General features: G+C 40.5%; 1 protein-coding gene across 4 annotated transcripts; it reads right to left on the bottom strand.

Moving 5' to 3' along the window:
• Positions 1 to 424: 424 nt before the first annotated feature.
• Positions 425 to 23610, bottom strand: C9 (complement C9). 4 transcript variants are annotated; one of them, XM_042028447.1, is made up of 11 exons: positions 23503 to 23610; positions 17317 to 17434; positions 16505 to 16652; positions 15092 to 15239; positions 13305 to 13443; positions 11625 to 11840; positions 7363 to 7603; positions 5844 to 5972; positions 1788 to 1966; positions 1351 to 1579; positions 425 to 604 (listed from the first exon to the last, which is right to left on the bottom strand). In XM_042028447.1, the coding sequence occupies exons 1-11, from the start codon at positions 23586 to 23588 to the stop codon at positions 444 to 446; spliced, it is 1794 nt and encodes a 597-aa protein (XP_041884381.1). In that variant the 5' UTR covers positions 23589 to 23610; the 3' UTR covers positions 425 to 443. The 4 variants fall into 4 exon arrangements, with proteins under 4 accessions (XP_041884381.1, XP_041884382.1, XP_041884383.1 ...); XM_042028448.1 differs by having other exon boundaries at positions 17317 to 17410; positions 23503 to 23608; XM_042028449.1 differs by having other exon boundaries at positions 17317 to 17426; positions 23503 to 23598.
• Positions 23611 to 23742: the final 132 nt, after the last annotated feature.

Below are 23742 nucleotides of genomic sequence, written 5' to 3'. Positions count from 1 at the left end.
TCAAGTAAGAGACTTCTATTTATCAAGTAGGAGACTTCAGTCTCCTGAACTGTCTTAGTATTTTTTTTTTCTGGAAAACATGTCTGTTCCCTCTCTTTAAGGCATAAGCTTTTTGATGGGTGGTCTGACTGGAGATGAAATCTGGTTTTTTTTGAGAACTGTATTTTAAGGCTATTCTTATTCAGAATTCTGTTCTAATCTTGAGTTCTGTAATATAACATTAGTTGTCAAAACACTCAAATACAAATCTAACCATTCATAAATTTGATACAAGGTGGTTGATCAGCTGTATCAAATCACAGATTTAACTGAAATACGAAAGTGAATTTATTCATCACTTCCTCAACTGCGTCTCTGAAATGCCTCAAATATTGGCTGAGCATTTATTCTAAATTGCAGTAACCCATTTAAAGAGGCTGATTACCTGGTTTTGAAGACCATAACTATTTTCCTTCTTCACAGTGCCGTTTTTCAATGCTTTCTCCCTGGCATGGTCTGCCACCAGGTCCTGGTGCAGGATTATTACACTGGCGAGTTCGAGTGCTCTCTCCATTGATGCAGGTGGACCAGGCACTCCAACAGCTCCAGCCTCCATCAGTCACAACTGGTATTAAGACAACAAGCAGGATTACTTCATCTACCTCTTTGAAGGTACACCATGATTCAACTCAGTTATGGTGACCCTGTGGATCATTGCAGCCTCCAGCACACAAGCCATCACAAAGATTTGGCTTTTGAAAATGCGCTTGTCAGTGGCACTGCTTAAGAGCCCTGGGCTTTCAACATTTTTGTCATACTAGGAAACATGCTCTAAGGCCCATTTTGAGCACCTGTGTGTTAAAAACCTGGCCACAGAGAATGAATGTACTGCACAGTACATTATTTACATTGTCAGTTGTGGAACTGCATTCTTTTCCCTTTTACCCTTGTGGACCAACCTAATATTAAACTAGCACAGTAATTGTGAAACATGATCATGTTCTAGCAAACACCAAGCTTGTGCAGAAAACTGAAGACAAAATAGTTTAAGGCATGGTGAGATTGCTTTTGCCTGAAATCAGTTTACCAGTACTGCACCATGCTTCAATAATACTCCTGTGTACTTAAATGAACTTTGTGTCATTCCAAGACACAGTAGTGTATGTGGGACAATGAACTCCAAATTAAAGTATCTTCTTTATGGAAAGAACACAGTAGCTTACATTAACTTCCACACCTTGCCCTTGAGATTTGACAGCAGTAGGTATAAGGAAGTGCAATGAAATGCTTCTGTTCTTATGAAGGCTCATTTTGTCAGCATATTGTTAACAACAACTGTGCTCATTTTAGTTTATTTGGGTATTTACTAACCTTTCACTAATGTAGATTTGGGAATTTGACAAGCGATTCCCTTAAAATAACTTGAGCACATGCAGGTACAGACTCCATCTACCAGCACAAGGGTGCCTCCATTTTTGCAGGGTTCACATTTGCACACACTGTATTCGGTAATGTAGTCTTCAATTGCTCTTTCCAAATTTTGTTTCTTTAAATATGCATCTCTCATCTTAACTGGAACAAGTGTATGTATTGGAGAAGGCTGTAGAAGAAAAAAAGTCCATGCATAACATGCTTTTCCAAAGTTCTGAATCCTTTTGATATAGCTATCACTAGAGTAAACATCTGAAGAAACGGTTAAGATGAAGAAAATGCATGAAAGTTCATGATAAACTTGGAGTCTCACCTCCATCTTAGAACAAAAGCTTTCAAACTGTAAGAAGCCACAGCTTTGAAGAAGCTATACTGACCCGTTGCTGTATCACTGCTGGAGCATCAACCAAAGATTTAGCCCACTGTATATAATCCTCTACATCAACCACTTTGGATCTTCGTAGTAACATTTCTTTGATTTTAACTGTAAAGTCAATCTTCCCTCCATTAACTAAGGAAAGGACATCATCAATGACAGCAGTATCATTCCTTTCTGCTGCAGAAAAAAGGAAGAGAGGATGAAGAAGAAGGATGTTTAATGTCCATGCATCTGGAAGAACATCTGTACCCCTAGTGCAGCCAGGCCCTCTTTGTAAAATGATTATAGAGGGAACTCTTGGTTGCAGCAGAATTCAGTATCTGTTTGCTCATACCTCTCATGTGGGAGGAAATATTTTATTTTGCAATTAAATTAGAAAACCCTAGATCTCAAAAGAAAAGAAGGGATAGGACAAACTGAGATACATTATGGGGATCATAGTCCTTTGATAACAAGCAAAAGATAATGAGTAATTCTACTGTATCCCCTGAGCTAAACCAAAACAGGGCAGGAATTAGAATGTAGGAGCTTTTGCTTCATAATTAAAATACAAGAGCAGAGCACTGAAAATAACTGCCTCTTCTGCACTTAGTAGTAAATAATCTTCCCTTTTGCAATTTTTATGCCATGTGAAATAAAGCCCATCTCCAGACACATAAAGGAGCAGAGGGGAACCATGACAGGCAGGGAAACACAAATAGGATAATCAGAGAAAGACAGCCCCTGTTTTGACTCCTCCCAGGCCTATTCCAGCAGAGCCATTAGCCCTGCAGGATAAGGATAGGGCTGAAGGTGAATCAACAGCAAGGTGAGTCAATGGAAGGTGTCTCTGGATGCAAAGAATGGCATTACACAACTCAAATACTTAGCATCTATTTAGAGGAGTGCCACTGAAAAGGTTAGGGGGGGTTCAAGGTGACTTTGGGAGGAACAAACTTGAGAGAATAAAGGGATAAAGGCAAAAAAAAAAGGGACTGATTGCATGTAGAAAAAGACTGATCTGTGAGCTTGTCTGTTATGTACTGTCCATCTTTGCAGTCTGTCCTGGCTTACCATTAAATTCCATTCTAGTTGTTTCCTAGGGGAAAGGGACTCTATTCTGCATGCATGCATGTGTATGGAGCTCTGTGTGCCAGCATCTAGAGCTGGACAAGGGCTGATAGGGACCTGGTGTTTGTAGTGGTAATAACTGGAGCAGTGACAATACATATGCCAGTGTGTGATCACTGGCAGGTGTCAAGCCAGACTAGCGGGTGAATATAGGATAAGTGGCTTGGGAGCCAAGTACCAGAGCAGCTGTTACTGTGGCCTAGATCTGGTGGCTTTCCATGATGCATTGACAACAACAGTCAGCAAGGGATGACCAACAGATGTCATCTACCTGGCCTTCTGTAAGGCCTTTGACACAGTCCCATATGACTTCCTTATCTCCCAACTGGAGACATACGGATTTGAAGGGTGGACTTGTTGGTGGGCCAGTGTGGGAACCCAGAGTGCAGAGAATATTTCTCTGCCTGTTTTGAGGGGTTTCATCCCCCTGAACAACACAGCTCTTTACCTCTGTCCGTGGAAAAAACTGACTATTATTAGAAAAGAACTAGAAACTATACTCGTGTAAATTAGGTGATAGACTATTATGTAAGATTGTCATAGGGTAAAAAATTTAGAAGTTTTGAGTTTGTTAATGTAGTAAATAGATAAAAGCAAAAAACATCAAAATGGAGGATTGTTGTTGTTCTCCAAACCTTCTTCTTCTTCTTCTACTACTCCATATTCTGCAGTAAAAGTAGTTTGGGATGATTGGACAAAGAATTCCACCGTTCCTGGCTGTGTTACTAAATAATTGGTAGAAAAGTAAAAATAATGTACGTTTTTAGTAACCATTGGTTAATTTATCTTTAAAAGGCTGTGTAAATCTTGATAATTGGGCTTTCTCCTGCATTCTCTGCTTTGTGCTATGTCTGGATCATGCTAGTGACTGTTTTTCTCTGATACAACTTAATAAACAACTACCAAGAAGCAGTGAAAGCTGAGAGTCCCCGTTTATCTCTCAGACTCCTGGCAAGGACTTTAAAAACTCTCTCCCATCAGGAGAGATTTGGTTATGGCACGGTTAGTGTCAGGCCAGGAACTGGCTGGATGGACACAGCCAGAGGGTTGTGGTCAATGGCTCTATGTCCAGGTGGAGGCCAGTGACGGGTGGTGTCCCTCAGGGCTCTGTTTTGGGAGCAATGATCTTCACTATCTTCATCAGTGACAGAGAGTGGGGTCAGGTGCACCATCAGAAAGTTTCCAGATGACACAAAACTGAGCCGTTAACACAACAGAAGGATTGGATTCCATCCTGAGACAGCCAGATAAACTTGAGAAGTGGGCCCACAAAAACCTCATGAAGTTCAGCAAGTCCAAGTGCAAGGTGCTGTACCTGGGTCAGGAAATAGCAGGCCTGAGAGAAAAGTGAGAGAACTCATGGAGAGCAGCCCTGTCCAAAAGGACTTGGGGGTGCTGGTGGGTGAGAAGCTGGATATGACCCAGCCATGAACACTCACAGCCCAGAGAGTGAAACATGTCCTGGACTGCCTCCAGAGTACCATGGGCAGCAGGGCAAGGGAAGAGATTTTGCCCCTCCACTCTGCTTTCATGAGATCCCACCTATGTTCAGCTCAGGGATCTTCAGCACAAGGAAGATGTAGACCCTGTGGAGCAAGTCCAGAGGAAGCCACAGAAATGGACAGAGTGCTGGAGCACCTTTCCTGTGAGGGACATGCTGAGAGAGATGGGGTTGTTCGGCTTGGAAAAGAGAAGGCTCTGGGGAGACCTCATTGCCGTCTTCTAGTACTTGAAGGGGGCTTATAAAAAGAGAGGAGGGCAATTTTTTTACTCAGTTAGATAGTGACAGAACAAGGAGGAATGGTTTTACACTAAAAGAGGAGAGATTTAGATTAGATGATAGGAGGAAGTTCTTTGCCCAGAGGGGAGTAAAGCAATGGAACAAATTACCCAGAGAACCTGTGGATGCCTCATCCCTGTAAGTGTTCAAGGCCAGGTTGGATGGGGCTCTGGACAGCCCGATTTAGTGCACTGAATCCCTTTCCAAAATGGAGTGTTGGAACTAGATAATCTCTAAGATCCCTTCCAACCCATACCATTCTATGATTTTATGTCTCCAGAGCAAGACAAGTGGAGGAGCTGGCTACTGGAGTGGCCAGGGTATCTAGGCCAAATACTGGAGAGACCTCATGGTCCTGGGGTTGATTGAGACCTGTTTGCATATGAGTGTATTTCTAAGGCAACTGGAAGTAAGAGGATCTAAGGGCCAATTGCTGGGCAGACCGAGCACCTAAGGCGTTCACGGGAGACATCGTGAGCGTGAGAGTGTGAGAGTGTGTGTGTGTCAGGGAGTCTGCACCAGCAGTGGTAGTGGAGTTGTGGGCCTGGTGTTATATATCTCTGTCACTAACAGGAGAGGCTAACGATGCAATTGCTGGTTCAACTGGATATTTCAGGTCAGCTGCTAGAGTTATCTGTACTGATTATATACGTATATTGTGGAGGGACTGAAATACCTGAGGTCTGTGCTGCCTGGGGAGAACATCTGCTCTAGATGAACCTGCTTGAGCAGAAGAGTTGGACAAGGTGGTCTCCAGAGGACCCTCCCAACCATCAGCTATCCTGTGGTTCTGCCCACTAAAAGATTGCCCACTAAAAGACTTTCTCCCTGATCAGATGGAGAGGAGAAAAGGATGAAGCCACTGGTGCCATTTGTGTTTGCCTGAGTGCTGTCTGTATTTTGTCTGTATTTATTCGCGTGGCCAGTGATGTTTATATGTATATATGTGTGTATGCATCATATAAGTGTGTTCATGTGTATGCATGCTGGGAACACATTCCATGTTTTGACTTGGGAGCATGGAAGAATGTGAATCCCACCTATATTGGTCTACTGGATTTGTCTTTTCCCTAACAGCAATAACTATATTGATTATTCAGAGGAAGCAACTGGTATTATCTTTCCTTAAGCAAAAGACGTAACGTAAACCAAGGATATACTTACATTTGTCCTTCACATGCGTTTTTTCACATTTACCACCATCAACACTAAAATTGGCTCGTATGTTTGTATATGCAATATTGGCATCTAAGTGATAGCCAAGGCATTTCTTCACATCTTCTACAGTGATTCCTGGAAGTAGAAATAGGTAATTAGATAGATTGAATGAGCATAAACACCAAGACATTATTATTCTTACAAAATACATTTCAGGGCTATTGGAAATGATTGTGGCTTTTTTCTTCCCATTTATCTTTTACTTTTTTCTTGTTTATGTACTCAATATGAGAATGATTGTAATTGAAGTGCCTGAACAGATGCAGGTGAGATTTGTGGTGATTAGGAAAATACCAAAAATGGATTTCTGTTTTCCTTTATCTAGTTGAAAGCAGGTGTCCCTTTAGGGACCATTTTTTCCTTTTATTATATTGAAATTTTGTCTTTTGCAGCTGCTTAATATTTACTCTTTTTACGTGCTAAGTTACTGAATTCTCCCAGTCTCTCTCCGAATCTTAATTATATTTCTCTGCTCCTTTCCCCCAAAAAGGTAATCAGGGCCACTGATCTCTTAAAACTACACTTTTTCTATGAATTCTAATCCTCTTCTACCCACTACTGTTTCCAACACCTCCTTTATCCTTATTGAACTCAAACACATTATCTGAAACTTCACTTTTGTGAAGGAAGTTCTTAAGAAAGAATTTTGCTTGAAATTGGGACTTAAAAAATTGGGACTTAAAAAAAATCCAGAACCACAATTTTGAGGTGCTGAACAGACTAATAGTGGGAAATGGAAGTGACATATTTGCCCCATGTCCCTTTGCATAGCTTGAATATTTGAGAGTAATATTGTTATCGGTGCTGCATGCAGCAGGTACTTATTTTCTGATCTCCAAAATCAATATGAGAATTGCCTTTTTTCACTTTATTCCAGTGTGATCACTTTAATCCAGCACAAACCCACCTGTATTTTAACTGCACGTGAAGGACGATTAATTTTTTACTCTCCTATCTTAATCAGGATATGGAATACTCCAGTGTGAATGTTGAAAGCTATAAAATCAATTTCAACACACCTAAGTGCTCCATATGGTTTCTAGAGAGCACTTCAATTTATTCCTTCTTTTTTGTCACCACCATACTCTTAGAGTGATTGTACCACAAAAAGGTACCAACTAGCAAATAGGATTTAAGGTTTAGGTGGGTTTTCTAGTCTTTGGAGATCTCTTGCGAATCATGCAATTATTGCTAATTATTCACGAGGTTTGTTTAAGGTTTTTTTACCCCTCTCAGTCACAGACTTAAAACAGAGATTTCAAATAATTCTGTAAGTTACAAATGTTGACTCTTCTCTCTGTTAATTGATGTAATTCTATAATGTCACTGGTGTGTCACAAGCAGCATGCACTGAACTGTCCTGTTCTCAGTATTTTTCCACATGCACAGATCTACCATCCCACATCTCTTTGAAAGTCTGAGAACTTGGTGACAATCAGCATAGCAAAGCCAACAAAAAGCATACCTAGTTGAGACATAGCGTAATTATCCAGCACGTAAACCAGTTCATATTTTCCTCCTACAGTTCCAGAGACCGCATAGTGAGTTCCATAGTCTTCTAGGAATTTGAAATACTCCCCCTTGTCATATTCAGTAGGCAGAAATTTTAAATCATCAAGGAAACTATCTCTGAGGCGGATATCACGACTCCGAATTTGGAATCTTCCCAGCTGAATCTGTCCTTTTATATGAAGGAAGGTTTGATTCTGAATGAAGGGAGAAGAAAAAAGAAGAGAGTGTCATTCTGGTATGCCGCATGGCAGGAAAATCTGTGGTAACCTGTTAAGCCCCTGATTCTGTGATGCCATGTTCCCTCTGTTCCCTGCCCTAGCCTTGGCCACTCCCTCAGACTTTCCCTATTGGTTCCTGTACCCCAACCCCGCCCAGGGACCGCCCCAGGGACCCTGACAAAATCACCCCGCGCCCAGACCACGGGGGTCTCTCTCTGCCTTCAGGGGCATCGGGACAGCATGTGAATAAAGCCATCTCAAACTCTCATGAGAGACCCTCTTTTACCACCACTGCATTGTAACACTGCTGGCTGCCGGAGCCACATCGTGGGGCTGTCTGAAATGGACTCTGGGATGCGACCAGTCGCACTGCCCTAGGTAACCCCCGCTGTGCTCTCAGGGAGCTGCAGCCTGCTAGGCAGAGTCAAGCGGTTACAACAAAAATCTGTTCTGTTTTACTTGTAAAGAAGCTGCAGTGCTTTTCACCATGGCATTCAATCTAGCATTATGGAAGAGGGACCAACTTGTTTGATAAAAATTAAAAAGCTCTCTGATTTAAACTGAGTGTCCTGGGTTGCAGTGTATTCTATCACCATCCTCAGGAGCCGTTGAAACCAGGTGGGGCAGTGTTTCCTTGCCTCCTCCCCCCAGACTATCTTTCTGTTAATGGCCCATCATTGTCCTGCCGCCTGACTCAGAGATAACTCCCTCCGGACTATCTCCTGTTAATGAGCCTAATCAACACTTGGCCTCATGACTCGTTACCCCATTGTGAGATGCTCCGCCCAGAGGGAGGAACCAAGCATCCCATCGTGGATATAATCTGAGGCTGAACACCAGAGACACGGGCTTCCCACTGGATTTCCAGAGGACAGGAGCTACACAGCCACCATTGGACTTCCTGAGGAAGAGCAGACTGTCTTACTACAGGATCACTGCTTCAGAGGACTGCAGCCACCATTCTACCAGACTGCTACCACCACCCTGCCTAACAGGGTGTCGGGTTGTACCTTGACTCTGTCAGTTTGACAGTGTTTTCTTTTACCTTTTTTTTCCCCTTTTCTTTAATTTCCATTAAATTGTTATTCTGACTTAGTGCCTCCCACTGGTTTGTTTTCAAACTAGTACACTGAGGAAGCAGCAAGGGAGTTATTTTAGTTCTTCTAATTTTGCAGAACTCTTCTCTTACTCATTTCAGCAAAGCCTTTGTGATCTATTTGATAACAGGTCTCTTGAAGCACAATGCCTACCGAAAAGTGGCTTTCTGATTTTATAACATTGAAAAGTAGTCGTACATGGCTTGCTAAAGAACAGAAGCTGCCCACTCAGGTCAGATGGAGTTTCCTCTTTGTTTATAAAGTCAGAGCAGAACTAAGTTCTCTCTTTTTTTGGATCACTTCCCTGTTATTCTCAGACTGTCAGAAGGAAGGGCACAGCTCCAATTAAAAACAAAACCTTCCTGACTGCCAGAAAGAAGGGCATAGCTCCAATTAAAAAATCTCCAAAGCAACATTATAAAACGAAAATTAATGAGGAAAAAAATCCATTTGATGCATTTGACCCATACATACATTATAAGGCTAGGTATAGCAACTGATATTTTTGTAAATTACACTCCAGGTGGTTTTATATCATGTTCTAAACTAGGACTTAGCTACTGCCCATAACTTGTGAAATAAAATCTTGTGAAATAGTTGCACTTAAGACTCTAAGGAAACACATCCCTTCCAAACCCCATTATTATTTGCAGTATTTATGACTCCCTTAATAGCAGTGCCCAAAAGGAGGTATGTAAGAGGGACCTAGGACCTGACCACCACATTATCCAGCACCATTTAATGGATCTTAAACTGCTGACTCAGATGCTGTTTAAGACTGGCAGAAATCTTCAGGCTTCTAAATCACTGTGAGATTTTTGTAGGTGCCATATTCTTGCCAACCAGCATGCACAAATTATTTCTCTCCAGGTGCCTCCCGGCACCTCCAGGCGCCTCCCAGCACCTCCAGGCTTCTGACACTAACTTTCATGTGAGCCATGGAGGGTTCTCATGCAGGAACTGCCACTCCACAAGCCTGCAGCCACATGAGTTTGCAGTGATAGAACTCTGCTTGTGACAGATTGTGACTCATTTTCTGAACTGATCTCTGAGCAAGAATTTGAGTCCAAAACTCCTATCCCAAGTCACTAGACTATAGGCTGACAGTAAAACCCCCTGAGCCATAGAGTTTGATCTTTTGCATCTGTGGTTTGAGGTTCAAATGGTTTGTTTCCATCCCAAGAAAACTCATACCAGTACAACAAAGGCAGTGCTGGATTCAGCTTATCTTAATAGTGCAGACCTTCAGCATTATTTTAATTCATCAGTGATAAAACTTAGCTTCGCTTTCCCTTATATCTGTTTGACCTCCAGAGCTCTGAATGGGTCCTAGACAACAAGACTGACAAACCTGAAAATTTTAATAGTTGAGGCAAACCTAGTATTCCTTGCACATGGTATATTTTAGCTCTATGGGCTTGATAGGCTTTGAGTATGATGGCATATTGTAATCACAGACTTTGGCAGGTAGGGTGGAAAAGGGTATATGACCTGATCAGTTGATTCTACTAGCACACAGCTATTGGATTAGGCCATAATGTCATGTTGTGCTCGTTTTGGCTGGGGTAAAGTTAATTTTCTTCACAATGGCTACCATGGGACTGTGTTTGGGTTTTGTGCTGAACACAGGGTTGATAATACAGAGATGTTTTTGTTATTGCTGAACATTGCTTACACACAGGCAAGACCTTTTCTGCTATTTTTACTGCTATGCTGGCAAGGGAGCTGGAGGTTCTTGGGAGGTTGGGGGAGACACAGCTGGGACAGATGACTCAAATTGATCCAAAGGATTTTCCATACTATATGACATTGGGGTCTGTGTATAAAGTGGTTTGAAGATGGAGGAAGGGGGGGATGTTTGGAGTGATGGCATTTGTTTTCCCAAGTCACTATTACACGTGATAGAGTCCTGCTCTCCTGGAGATGGCTGAACACCTGCTTGACCGTGGAAAGCAGTGACAGAATTCCTTGTTTTGCTTTGCTTGTTTGCATGGGTTTTGCTTTCCCTGTTAAACTGGCTGTATCTTAGCCCATGAGTTCTCTTATTTTTACCCTTCCCATTCACTCCCCGATCCTGCTGTTGCCTGGGGCTTGTCTGCTGGCTGGGATTCAACCACAACATGTCTAGCATCACTTTTTGTGGTCTATCTTGTTTTGACCTCACTAAATGCTAAGGCTACTTCTTTACTGTCAAATAAAATGGGGTAGGGTCTTTCCGCTGTTTCAAAGGGCAGGTAGTGGTATGGCTTGTGTGCAATCCCAAAATGGGCTTGCTTTTCTACACACTGTCTACAAGAACATTCCCTTCAAACATGCTGTGGGGAAGTGCAGGATGGGCATTGCTTATGAGAGCAGAGCTAGCACTGACTAAAGTCACGGCAGCATGCTGCTAAAACTGTGAATTATCATGCACCAGTGCTAGTGCCTGTGCCTTTTAGTCCTGGCTATTTTATTTGTCCGGATGTACCCAAATGTCTGAGATCTGATCTTTCAGTTGTTACTAAAATTTATTTTGTGTTTATGTAGTGTAGGCATACTCAGTGGCAGTTTCTCATCACAATACTCGATCTAATTTGCCCACATTGCACTAGATCAGAGTGCTCTTTAATCAGGATGAGACCAGAGGTCTTGATCCTTTCTGACATCAAGCCCCTGATGAAGATGAGAGTGCTTGCTAGTCAAAGATAGAACAGTGGGAAAAAGAAGATACTTTGAGTTGCCCTTTGGCCATGTCTGAAATCTTAACCCTACTGTCACTTGTATTTCTTTTTTTTAAAATAAATGACAAAAGAGCACCAGCTGACTAGAATACTTAGACTATTATTGCCTTATTCTAACACTGCATAAACCATACAATTTGTAAAATAGTTACATTAAGACCTTTAGAAGAATTGACTCACCCTTTCTGTGTAGCTTTGCAGGATGGAACCAAATGTATAATTCTTTCTGTAATCATATTTGAAATTTCCTTCCGAAGGAGTTTTACTTCCATCAGTAGGTGTGTATTTCAGAGAGAAGCCAGCACTAAAATGTTTCTGTTTTTCTATGTAAACCTCTCGTAGCATTTTCACACGATCATTGTAGTACACAGATGACAAAGTTTTGTCTGCTTTTGTCTGGAAAGAAAAGTTTGTATGAGAAAACAAAATAGGCAGTAGTAGAAAAATCTATGTAGCACTTTAAAGCTGTACCTTTTACAGAGGATATCAATGCATTTTCTTACAGCTCTTTTTCCTTTTAAACCAAAACAAATGGAAATAGCACTTCCTCCACAAACTATCTCGTCTGGATCAGTTCAGTGGTTCAAAAGTGAATAGAAAACTGCAATGGCTATAATTTAGTAAGTATTAAATCTCAGCATGTAACACTGTTAAAGTAATTTATGTGTGCCAACAATCCCTTCACACGGTCTACAACTTCCTTGTGAGGGGTAGAGGAGGGCACTGATCTCTTCTCCCTGGTGACCAGTGAAGGAAGGGCTTGAAATTGTGTCAGGGGAGATTTAGGTTGGATATTAAAAAATGTTCTTCACCCAGAGGGTGATTGGGCACTGGAACAGGCTCTCCAGGGTCACAGCACCAAGCCTCAAAGAAGCATTTGGACAATGCTCTCATGTGACTCTTGGGGTGTCCTGTGCAGGGCCCAGAGTTGGACTCAATGATCTTTGTGGGTCTCTTCCAACTCAGGAGATTCTCTGACTTTATGTGAGGAATAATAGTCTCTCTTTCCTAAAACACAGTTAAGATTTGCTAAAAGCTCCTGACTTCTGAAATAAGTCAGAATTATGATTCTGCCTTCTTTTCTTACAGAAAACAATAACTAATTCAGAATACCTGTTTCAGTGTTTATTTTAGCATACTTTAGCAGAACATCACATTTTAGCAACTGAAAATTGTTATACAGCAAAATCAAATATAACCAGAGATCTCTGGGTCAGATTTATTCATTTTGGGAAGGACCTAGTTTAAATTGTATTTGTTTCATCAAGTTCCTACTTACAGTAATCTAGGAGGCAAAATTATGCTCTGATTTCTGAAAAGTATCTGACTTTTTTTCAACGATCAACATTTTTGGTGTTCAAACTTCACTGAAAGTCATAGTCTGAAACTTAAAAGCCTAACAGATTTTTTTTCCCCAGTGGGAAGAAGAAAATCAGCACTGATTAGACAAAACAAGTAGGACAAGAATATTGTAATATTATGTCTGCCTTTTTATCAGTGGCTTTTACATGTCCTTGAAAGTGTAGCTTCTTTGCTCTTCTTCGTAGTAAAAGTTGGGTATCATAATCCTTTCTGTACATCTTTTGTTCATTTCCTCTGCTCATATTTTAAACCTTCCAGAACCATAGTTTCATTTACTGTGCAAGGGTGCAGCAACGAAGATGCGGCAATTTATCTGGCATAACTGAGCCTAACTGCTGAAGTAAATGTTAACATAAGATGTTTTCCTCCAGACGTTAGCACAAGCTTGAGCCTAAAAAGCTGCTGCCTGACTCAAGAGATATGCTGAGTCTTCCAAGAGTATGCCAGGACCTGACTTTCAATTAAACACATCCTAGTTTTCAAAGGACTTAAACTTACATCATAAGTGAGAACAGCCACGTTCCATGGCTTGCGGTAGTATGTCCGTGTGTTCCCATCACGCACCCGTTCACAAAGACCATTGAAAAAATCATTGTCAAATGGGCTGGCCAGTGGCTGCATTCCTAAAACATTGATTCTACAAGAAAAAACCAAGAGAAATTATACTTCAAAAGAGGGGATGTCAGCACACATGACCTGTAGACAATGGTATGAAGAGTGGAAGAGTCATGTTTTGTAAGAGATGGAGATTATAGCTGTGAAACTGAATCTTGCTCCATCCAAGCAGCTTGCCTCATCTCTTGTGGTCTTGTCCTCTGAGTATTGGAGATAAAGATACATCTTTTGTAAAGTTCTTGAAGGAACGTGTATGAGAAATAAACAAATAAAACATTAAACATCAAACATGGTGAGAACCTTAGGAATAAAAGGAGGTAAAAACCATTTTTGTTTGACCAATATATTTGTGAGAAAGAACATTTGCTCTTGACCAGTACATGTGAGAAAGCATTCCTTGTAGATTTAAAATGTACATCTCAACTATGTATATATATTTTTAATAATTTATATTTGTTTGCTGGTAGATACTTGGTTATCAACATCCATCAAAATTTTAGAATGAATATACAGCTACTCCTAGCATTGTCTCATTTTGCAGGGTGTGACCTAGTGGAATACCGGCATTTCTTGGAGCATAAGAGAGGAAATCTAAACCCTTACGAAACTAGGAAAGCAGGCACAACAGCTGTATAGCTCTGTGCATCTATATACTGATGTACAAGAAATATTTCCAAAAATAACTGCTCCTTGGAGGATTCTGTATAAGTTTTTTGCCCTTTTGTGCCTGTTTCATACATTTCAATCTTTTAATTTCCAATATTTAAATCTGAAAAATATATGTGTACCTGTCTGAGTGTAGAAAGTGGTAAACAAATCATCAATCACCAGCATCGCTACTGAGTCTCTATATTACATTTTATCATGGTAGATTTTAGTAATAGATTGTAATAGAAACTTTTTAAATTGCTTATATATTTGGTTTACTTCCCCATGCTAAAAAACACAGCACTTTTGCTCTTGCACAGTAAGAAATGAAATGAAAAGGATGTATACTTTTCATTAAACACATGGTGATGCTGTAGTATACTTTTATCTTCTGTTCAATTTGGATTGCTGCCTTCTAACTCTATTTATAGGTAAACAATATATCACGTTTTCTTTCTCTTAGAGATGAAAGAAACCCAGAAGGGTCTGAGAGCAGAAAGATTCATTTTCAACTTAGATTAATGATGAAAGCTCCTGTAAACAACAAAGATCTGTGAAGGGGAGAATTCAATACTGGAAAAAAGCTGCATGCAAAGTGTTTTTGCACTAAGGCATCCCATTGTATAAGTAGTCAAGAGATATTTTCTCTCTTTTAGACATGCATTTTAGTAAAGTAATTGGGAATTACTGATTAGTTGTGAAATATCGTTAGAAACAAATCTATACATCTATAAACTTTACATTTAAATAATATGTAAGTTTATTCATGTGATGTCTATGTAGGGCTCTATTTACTAACATTATGATTGATTTACACTGTCTGCACATTTTATCCTCACAAGTATACAAAATAAAATGGTAGTTAAGTGTTCTTTCAAAGGCTACATAGCATTTCTTAATACAAATGCTACCATGATTCAGATTCCACTTTTGGGAATGTCACTGTGTCCAAGTTTTTTCAGCTGGCTTTGGAGTCAGTCCCAAATTCTTCACTAGACCTAGTACTACATTTTACTACATACCCGTGTCCTGCAGTCCTACCAATTTCAGACACATCAATTTCATGGTTTTTGCATGGTGATCGTGGGTCAGATTCACAGTCATCTTCATCAGAATAGTCTCCACAGTCATTATCTACATTGCATACAAGTCTTCGCTTTATACATCGACCTGATCAAGGAATAAAACATTGCATGAATGCATTTTTGTCAAGACGGACTTTAAATGGCCCCCTCAGCTACTCTTTATTAAGATCTTCCCCTAGGTATATTTCTACTATTGTCAGGAGGGATTAAAATCCTATACTCTGCCACTTTCAAATAAAAACCCCTGGATACTACTGTATTGACATATAAGCTAGTAGGATGACTGAGAAAAGTAAGTGGCAGGAGAACTGCTGTCATCTGAAGAAAATTGTTAAATGCTAGATGGTGCTGTAGTAAACTTCAGTTGTTAGGTTGGTTGGGATTTTCTTATTTGTATTAAGAGAATACAGGAAAATACCAATTAAACATCAACAAAGAATTCTTTTGAAATAATTTAAATTGTTGTTATTTGGACTATATTATTTGAATATTATATGAATAATATGTACTGTCCAAAACTATAGTGATTTCTAAAGCAACAGAGTTTACATATCACAAGTTTTACAGCGACTCTTTTTTTTTTCCTACAGGATTTAAAGACTTTGGTAAATTAGCCATAGCATAATAAAACAACACTTTGATACCATCAACCTCACCTGTAAATGCCGCACAATGCCGGTGAAATAGTAGTTAAGGGTCTATGTTCTAATTTTGAATTGCTTTATTTGCACTTTTCAGTATTTGAGCTAAAAACAATACCAAAAATGTCTTGGAACTCCAAATTAATTTACTATCTTTCTCTTTTTGTTTTGACTAGTTTTACTACTATTAACTTTTCCTACTTTGTTTTGATTTCTGATGAATCTTGAGCACTACATTCATATGCCTTGTATTACTTTACAAATTTATACCTTATTTTGGATCTAGATGCATTCTGGTCTCCAACTAACATCTATCAAACCAGTTAGATCACTAAACTTCCATATCCATTCTGTTAAAATTCCTTCAGTCCTGGTTTTTTTCCTGGTGATTTTTCATAAAACTAGTGATTCAATAGCAGGTGGGGCAGTTAAGCTAGAAGAAAGGATATGGTCAGCATGGTCAGCTTCTAATCATGGAGTAGAAGTTACAGATGAAATTAAACTAGATGCAAATTAAAATGGAAGATGAGAGGAATGTACCCCTTCGTAAGTGGTTTTGCTGCTGTGGTTTTGGCATTGTGGCTTTGAACCCACCTGTCCATGGACTGTTTTTAAATGCTAGCATGAGGCTGATACAACGTATTCACAGAAGTAAAATGTGGTTTCTGAGTTACTGCTTTACTTGCTATGGCATGAAAACAAAACTTACCCGAACTGCACTGAAAGTCAGTACCACAGTCTGGTTCTGGTTCTTCAGGACAGACTTCACTGGTTTTACAGGTTTGTGTGTCTCCTAGGGCTTCCAGGCATGCTCTTCCACCAAACTGCCCGAATCTTTCAATACGTCTGGAGCGAAACTTGAAAGGCAAATAACATTATTAATATTGCTCAGAGAGAAAAGAGAACTCTACCAGAACTTCAGGGTTTCCAGCTGAACTTAGAACTTTCTAAAATGAAATGTCTTTGGTGAATTTTTTTGTTGAAAATCCATAGGCACAATTCATGCTTAAAATAACATTGAATTAAGAATTATGTTTAATAATACTTAGCTAGTATGTAGACATGCTAATTTTTCACTATTTAGTTTACTATACTATTTTGTTTATTTCACTCCAGTGTGGAAATGCATCGTTTATATTTTGTATGCTTTCAAGTCTTTGATTTTTTAAAGTCTTAAAAGAACTCCCCAAAGAAAATAAACATTTGCTTTTGAAAAACAAAATAATTAAAAAAAAAAAAAAATTGAAAAATAATGTTTTAAACAAAACCACCCACATGGCCAACATAGGTAATTTTTATGAAGAAAATATTTTGAGTGAGAATACTTGAGCAGTATTGCAGAACTGGATGTAGTATTCTCTTACTCTATGGCTTCAAATCTGACATTATTTTGGGTTTCATCAAATCATGAACATACCAGTATTAAAAGCTGAAATCTGACATTTTGTCATAACCAACAGGCAGACAGATATCATCCCTTTGGTTGTGACTTTGGAACAAAGACTTCCAAGGACAACTTACCCTTTGAGTGGTGCATGGGTCGCAGGGCCCCCACGCGCTCCAGCTGCTCAGTTTACAGTCTATTGGAGATGGAGCATTCAGTTCCCTTATTCCTCTGTAAAAAGCTTTTTCTGAAGAGCTGTCAAACAAAATATTCCAGTACAGTCCTGGGCAGTATACTAAAATCACATGTGAGTTTTTATTTAAACCATAGACCAGTATTTTGGAAGCATCTTCAAGCTTTCTGTTTCACTTTCACAGCGGTACTGAGACGTATCAACAGCTGCCTAATATTAAATTTTTTGGTTGTTTAAAATTACATTAAAATAAACTTTGAAGACTTAATAAGCCAGGTCTTTTCCCCTTTTTTAGATCTTTGTGCATACAAATGCTCTTCTGGTGGGTCATGTTATTGAAGAGAATGAAACAATAATATACAGAGAACATCTGCAGTCTCCTATTCAGACAGTGGTTGCACTCCCCAATACGTAAAGCTAAAGACAAAGATACAGCAGCACATCTCAAATGCATGTAGCACTTCAATACATCTTTATGATTTTAGCTTATTGACATTGATGGTGTTGCTCTTAAGCCTGGATAAAAGCATAAATGCTTTCCAGAGTTGAAAGAAGACTCATAAATAAAGGTATTACTTGGTTACAGGATAACTTACATTGCTAGAAAAAACAGACATGTTTAGCTGTCTTACTATTCTTCAGCTTGCCAAGTTGAATACTCTTGCAGTTAGGCCTACTTTTTTTTAGAGCGACTTGTCGTTTTGGTGCTCAGTTCTAAATACCATCAAACTTCTAGTTTTCAGTAAGTGTAAGGCCATCACTTAATAGAAATCAAGTTCCCTTAAAGCACCCACTGGTATATATTAAAAACTGATGCACTGTAGAACGACTTATGAAGTTTAAAAAGTTTACTGGTGACTTAATCTTCACAGGTAGCAGTAGTAGATAGCAGAGGAATAAAGGAGCAATGAAGTCTGACTTGCCTTGTTTACTCTCAGTAACTTATTGCAATTTGGCCTTACATTTGAACTATTCATCCTCTGTGAAGCAATCTCTCTCTGCATCTCTCCAAGTTAATGCTCTTGCCTCTGCTCTACAATGGCACCTTTGTTGAGCCGAGCTGGTTGGCAGATTGCAGCTCCTGCAGTGTGAGGTACGTATGGGTTTTCATTGCGGGCAGGGCTTTGCCCTCCGCTCTTTGACCCCCTTACGTCATACAAATACTGCAGGAGTCCAAACAAATGTAATCTGATTCCACAAGATTAAGAAATCTGCAGTTTGGATGAGAAAGACATAGAATTTGGTCCAACTCTCGGGTGCCATTTATTCTATGTTCAGTTTACATGTGTACTAAGTTGTTATTGAAACAATAAATTGACTTTTTTTTAGCTATCAAGTCTTCACCAGCTCAGGGATCACAGGCTTGCCCAACACTTGCCGTGACAACTATTAAACAAGAAACAGGTTACCCAGGGAAAAGGTAGAATGTCCTTCCCTGGAAATATGCAACACTGTTGGCAGGACATCTTGATAACCTAATCTAAAGCCCTGTTTTGAAGACAACATCATAGATGATCTTCAGAAGTTCCTTTCAACATATTCAGTAGGTCTATGAAATTCTGGAAAGCTGAACTGTGTTGCGGTGTAAGTGGCTATAGCCACTATGACCCCAGAGAAAACGACAGCATTTGAGTCCTGGTGGTCAGGCACCAATGTCTAAGATCACCTCTGTGGTGATGGTGAGTTCCCATAATCCTCAGTTTCCTTAATTTGCTTATTACAAGTTGGTTGGTTTCTGTTCTCCCCTAGTTTTATGTAGAAAGCCATAAATATTTATCCCCTTAGTTGCATATGTATCAGTTCTGGAAAGTTCTGTGTAACATGATGCCCCATTGGTTGTTCCCTGTGATCCCTCCTACAAGTTATGTCCATTGGCTACTTCCTAGTTAACCCCTCCCCTACTGCCTTACACAAGTGGTTGTTACCCTTGTCCCTGCCTTCCTTTCCCTGAGTATAAAACCTCTGGACCCTCTTGTAAAATTGGCTTTTCATGCCTTGATCCTTCATCTGTGATAAACCTGCTCATGGAACCCACACGGAGAGTCCGTCCTGCTTCTTCGCCTCTGCTGATGCCTCTACCACCCTAGCCTGGGGCTCGCTCCTCAGAGTGAGGGGCTCGCCCTCCAACCGCTGTGACTCGCCTGCCAAGGGCTGTCATCAGCGAGACGCTGTGCCACCCTCCAAGCTATCCCTAGGCTTGGTGTCTCTGTAGGGTATTTGAAATTTGATGTAGCCTCTTAAAAAGCAACTCTTTCATCTGTAATTAGCTCATCTTACTGATACTTCATGCTAAGCAAGCAACTCTTGAAAAGTTCCTGTACAGTTTTCTATGAAGTATTTTCTTACCACTCAGCACGACAGTAATGTCAGCAATGGGAAAAAATTAAAATCTACTGCTCCGGCAAATGAATGAGAATCAGCTTGTTCCTCACTGTAGCTGCAGAATGCCTTTCCATCTCCTTACCGATGGAGGACTGCAAACTTCTGAGTAACAACATCTGTTCTGGTATCTTGGGTTGAAGACTGACAGGTTCTCCTTAAAGTTAGTAGGAGTGAGAACCCTTAGATGCTAGACCTATAAGATATATTGAAGCACTTAATGGAATTTATGAAAGCAGATATTTATCGTATTCCTAGTAGTTACCAAGTATTCTGATGTTAGACAAATTTACATTGAAATATATTTCTGAACTTCTAAATTAATGTAAAAACAGAGCCAAAAACCCGTACAGGCAAGAAGAATTAATCATGGAAAGCAGCCACATGCCTAGAGAAGCAATCAGACTTAAACTATTTCAGGTCCTAAAGATTCTCCCAGAGGTTGTTGTCATTATTTAGAGTCTTAAATAAAAACCACAGGCAGAAAAGACTGAGTTGAAGTTTCCACTGCAAATGGAACTCTTGCCATCAACTGTCTGCAAACCTGAGCTGATGGTAGTCTCTGACTGACTTTTGGGTGGCAACATTTTTCACATAATTAAAGATCTTTTCCAACCTAGGTGATTCTATCATTTTATGATAATCACAATTTAACAACTTTTGCAAGAATATTCATTGAGTGATGTACATACACCCATGGGCCTTCTCCAGCATACTGTATGAGGTTCACATGATTTGCTGCAGATCCAGCTTTAGGGTTTTGAATTTACTTGAGGTTAGAGAAATAAAAATAATAATAAAAAAAAGTCAGAAAAATCTCATTGCAAATGATTCATAAAGTCTGAAACACCACTATTGCATCCACTATAGATTATCTGGGAATTCAAAGGGACATATATTCATCAACATTGTTTACAAGAACCAAGATAGTACAAAAATTTGCAAACTTGTCACCTCCATGTTAAATTTGAAGTAAAAATGTTTCTGAAAAACCACATTGAAGCAGATACTATGTCACACAGTTTATATAGGAGAGGAGGTAAAAGCAGTTCAGCTACTGAAACACATCACTGAAGGTGACAGCTGGGAGCATAAACTTCAGAGACAGGCATGGAAATCAAAACATCTTCTCTGCTATCCTTTATTGAGAGGTTTGAGGGACAGAAGAGCACTCTTTGGAAAGCAAAAGCTGTTTCACAATCAGTACACAGAACTATTTGCACCTTGTCTTGGATTGCACAGTACACTCCATACACCCTCAGGCCACACAGCTCTGATGATTTGCTGTTGAGTCATATTTCAGAATAGCGGGCTGTTGACTTCATCAGTTACAAAACAGATGACTCAAAAAAAAGTCTTGATTTTATAATTATCACTGACCAAGAAATAAGGCATATCTTTCTTGAATTTGAAGACATGATAGCATCACTTGAGAGCCTACTTTGCCAACTGTAGTTGCTAGCACCGTCTTCAAGCTGCATAGCCTTTGGTATGCTGGGGAGCTGGACTGCTGGCCAGTTTTGTCTGCTATGTATTTTCTCTAATAATCATGTCTTCTGTCTGAATGGTTTCTAACTGAAGATACACAATTAAACGTGTTTTAATTGGATCTGAATGTTAAAGTAGTAATAACCACCAAAACATAAGGAGCAAGGGCCTGACCAATATGTGGTGGAATGACTCCATCAGGGAACAAGAGAAGGGCTGCAGATGTCATTTATCTGGAGTTCTGTACAGCCATTGATACGGTCCCCCACAACATTCTTCTCTCTGATTTGGAGAGTGATGGATTCAATTCCATACTGATAGATGGATAAGAAAGTGGTTGGATGGTCACATCCAGAGGTTAATGGTCAATGGCTCAGAGTCCCAGGGGACATCAGTGACAAGTGGCATCCCTCAGGGGTCCATACTGGGACCAGTGTTATTTAATATCTTCATTAATGATATAGACAAAGGAATTGAGTGCACCCTCAGCAAATTAGCAGATGACACCAAGCTGAGTGGTGCTGATGACACACCTGAAGGATGGGATGCCATCCAGAGGGACCTGGACAAACTCAAGAAGTTGCCCATGGGAATCTGATGAGGTTTAACAAGACCAAGTGCTGATGCTGCACCTGGGGAGGGACAACCCCCAGTATCAGCACAGGCTGGGCATGAACAGACCAAGAGCAGCCCTGCCCAGCAGGACTTGGAGGTGCTAGTAGGTGAGAGGCTGGACATGCCCCAGGCATGCCACTCACAGCCCAGAGAGCCAAACGTGTCCTGGGCTGCACCCAGAGCCCCGTGGGCAGCAGGGGAGGGAGGGGATTCTGCCCCTCTGCTTCACTCTGCTGAGACCCACCTGGAACACCGCATCCAGCTCTGGGGTCCCTGCACAGGAGGGACAGGGACCTGTCAGAGAGTCCAGGGGAAGCCACTAGGATGATGAAAGGGATGGAGTACCTCTCCTGTGAGGAAAGGGTGAGAGAATTGGGATTGTTCAGCCTGGAGAAGAGGCGGCTTAGGGGTGACCTCACTGCAGCCATCTCATAGCTGAAGGGAGCCTACAAGAAAGATCCAGAGGGGCTTTTTACCAGAGCATGGAGTGACTGGATAAGGGGGAACAGATTAGAAGAGATAAGAAGATTAAACATTAGGAGGAAGTTCTTTGTTGTGAGGGTAGTGAGGCATTGGCACAGCTTGCCCAGAGGAGTTGTGGATGCCCCGTCTGTGGAAGCGTTTAAAGCCAGGCTCGATGGAGCTCTGAGCAACCTGGTCTAGTGAAAGGTGTCCCAGGTGGGACCTTCAAGATTATCTTGTCCCTACCCCTCTGCCATGTGCAGGGACACCGCCCACTAGACCACGTTGCTCAAAGTCTTTCCCAGCTGGCTGCAAACACTCCCAGGGCTGGTAATCCACAGTGTCCCAGAGCAACCTGCTCCAGTGTCTCACTACCCCCAAAGTAAAGAACTCCTTCCTAAAACCTAACCTAAATTTCCCCTCGTTCAGAGTACATGCATTACTTCTCATGCTATCACTATAGTTCCTGATGAAGAGTACCTCTCTAGGTTCCCTGTAGACACCTTCAGATGCTGGAAGGTCTGGGGACTATGAGGTCTCCACACAACCTTCTCCAGGCTTAACAGCCCCAACTTTCTCAGTCTGTTGTTGTAGAGGAGGTGCTTCTGTCTTCTTATTAACTTTGTGGCTTCCTCTGGGCTGGCTTCAACATATGTCTAGTATAAGGCTCACATTTTTTCATCACTTAGTTTTGACCATTCTTGTAAATGACACAGACATTTCTGGTAGAGTAGCTCTTTAGATGTTTTCACGTGATCATTTGGTAGGGACTAGGCCTTTGTTCTCCTAGTGATACTTGCAGTGAAAACACAAGGGCTATATTTTCTAAGATTAGAAATAGGCAATCTAGGAGACTTTAAATATTAAGAGAAGTACTATCAGCATTAAACTGTGCATCTTCAGAAAGAAATAGATTGAAACTTGCATGCAACAGAAAAAAGATACCTGAGCTTTACCTGCCTCCAAAAATATGGCTTCAACTACTATCAGTCACTTTTTTTGTGTCACGTATACCCAAAATAAACAGATAAACCATTGCTTATCTGACTCCTCAAAATACAGCAAGAAGTAGTTTTCATAGGATATCTGACCAAGGTACCATTAGAAATGTCCATACGGGATGTTTAAACTCTGTGTTAGAGAAACAAAACAGTGGGGACAGCTGCAGAAGACAAAGAACACTTACCTTCTGCTTTCCCCCCAAAGTGAGGCAACCATCTTTGCATTGCATAGTATGGCTAGAAGCTGCAGGATAACATGCATGATTCTCATTTTGTAGGTGAATAGACTAGAATTGTCGTGACTGAATTTGTAATTTATTTATTCCTTTTGTTATTTATTACCTAGAGAACAAACAAAGCTGTGTGTACTGAAGAATGCCAGTAACTGGCCAAAACTGCCTTACTGTAAGTGCTCTAAAGTCCAC

Source organism: Corvus kubaryi, unplaced genomic scaffold, assembly GCF_017639235.1.
Source record: "Corvus kubaryi isolate FWS band 111438036 unplaced genomic scaffold, C.kubaryi_AGA036_p1.0 37308, whole genome shotgun sequence".
NCBI lineage: Eukaryota > Metazoa > Chordata > Aves > Passeriformes > Corvidae > Corvus > Corvus kubaryi.
This window is presented reverse-complemented; position numbering and strand designations above follow the sequence as displayed.

Bases quoted from the DNA above. Each gene is read 5' to 3' on its own strand.
- C9 (XM_042028447.1), bottom strand. From the start codon at position 23,588: ATGAGAATCATGCATGTTATCCTGCAGCTTCTAGCCATACTATGCAAT. The intron at 16,653-17,316 runs GTAAGTTGTCCT...TTGCCTTTCAAG, and splicing joins ACCCATGCACCACTCAAAGG to TTTCGCTCCAGACGTATTGA. The intron at 605-1,350 runs GTTAGTAAATAC...TCTTAATACCAG, and splicing joins CAAATCTACATTAGTGAAAG to TTGTGACTGATGGAGGCTGG.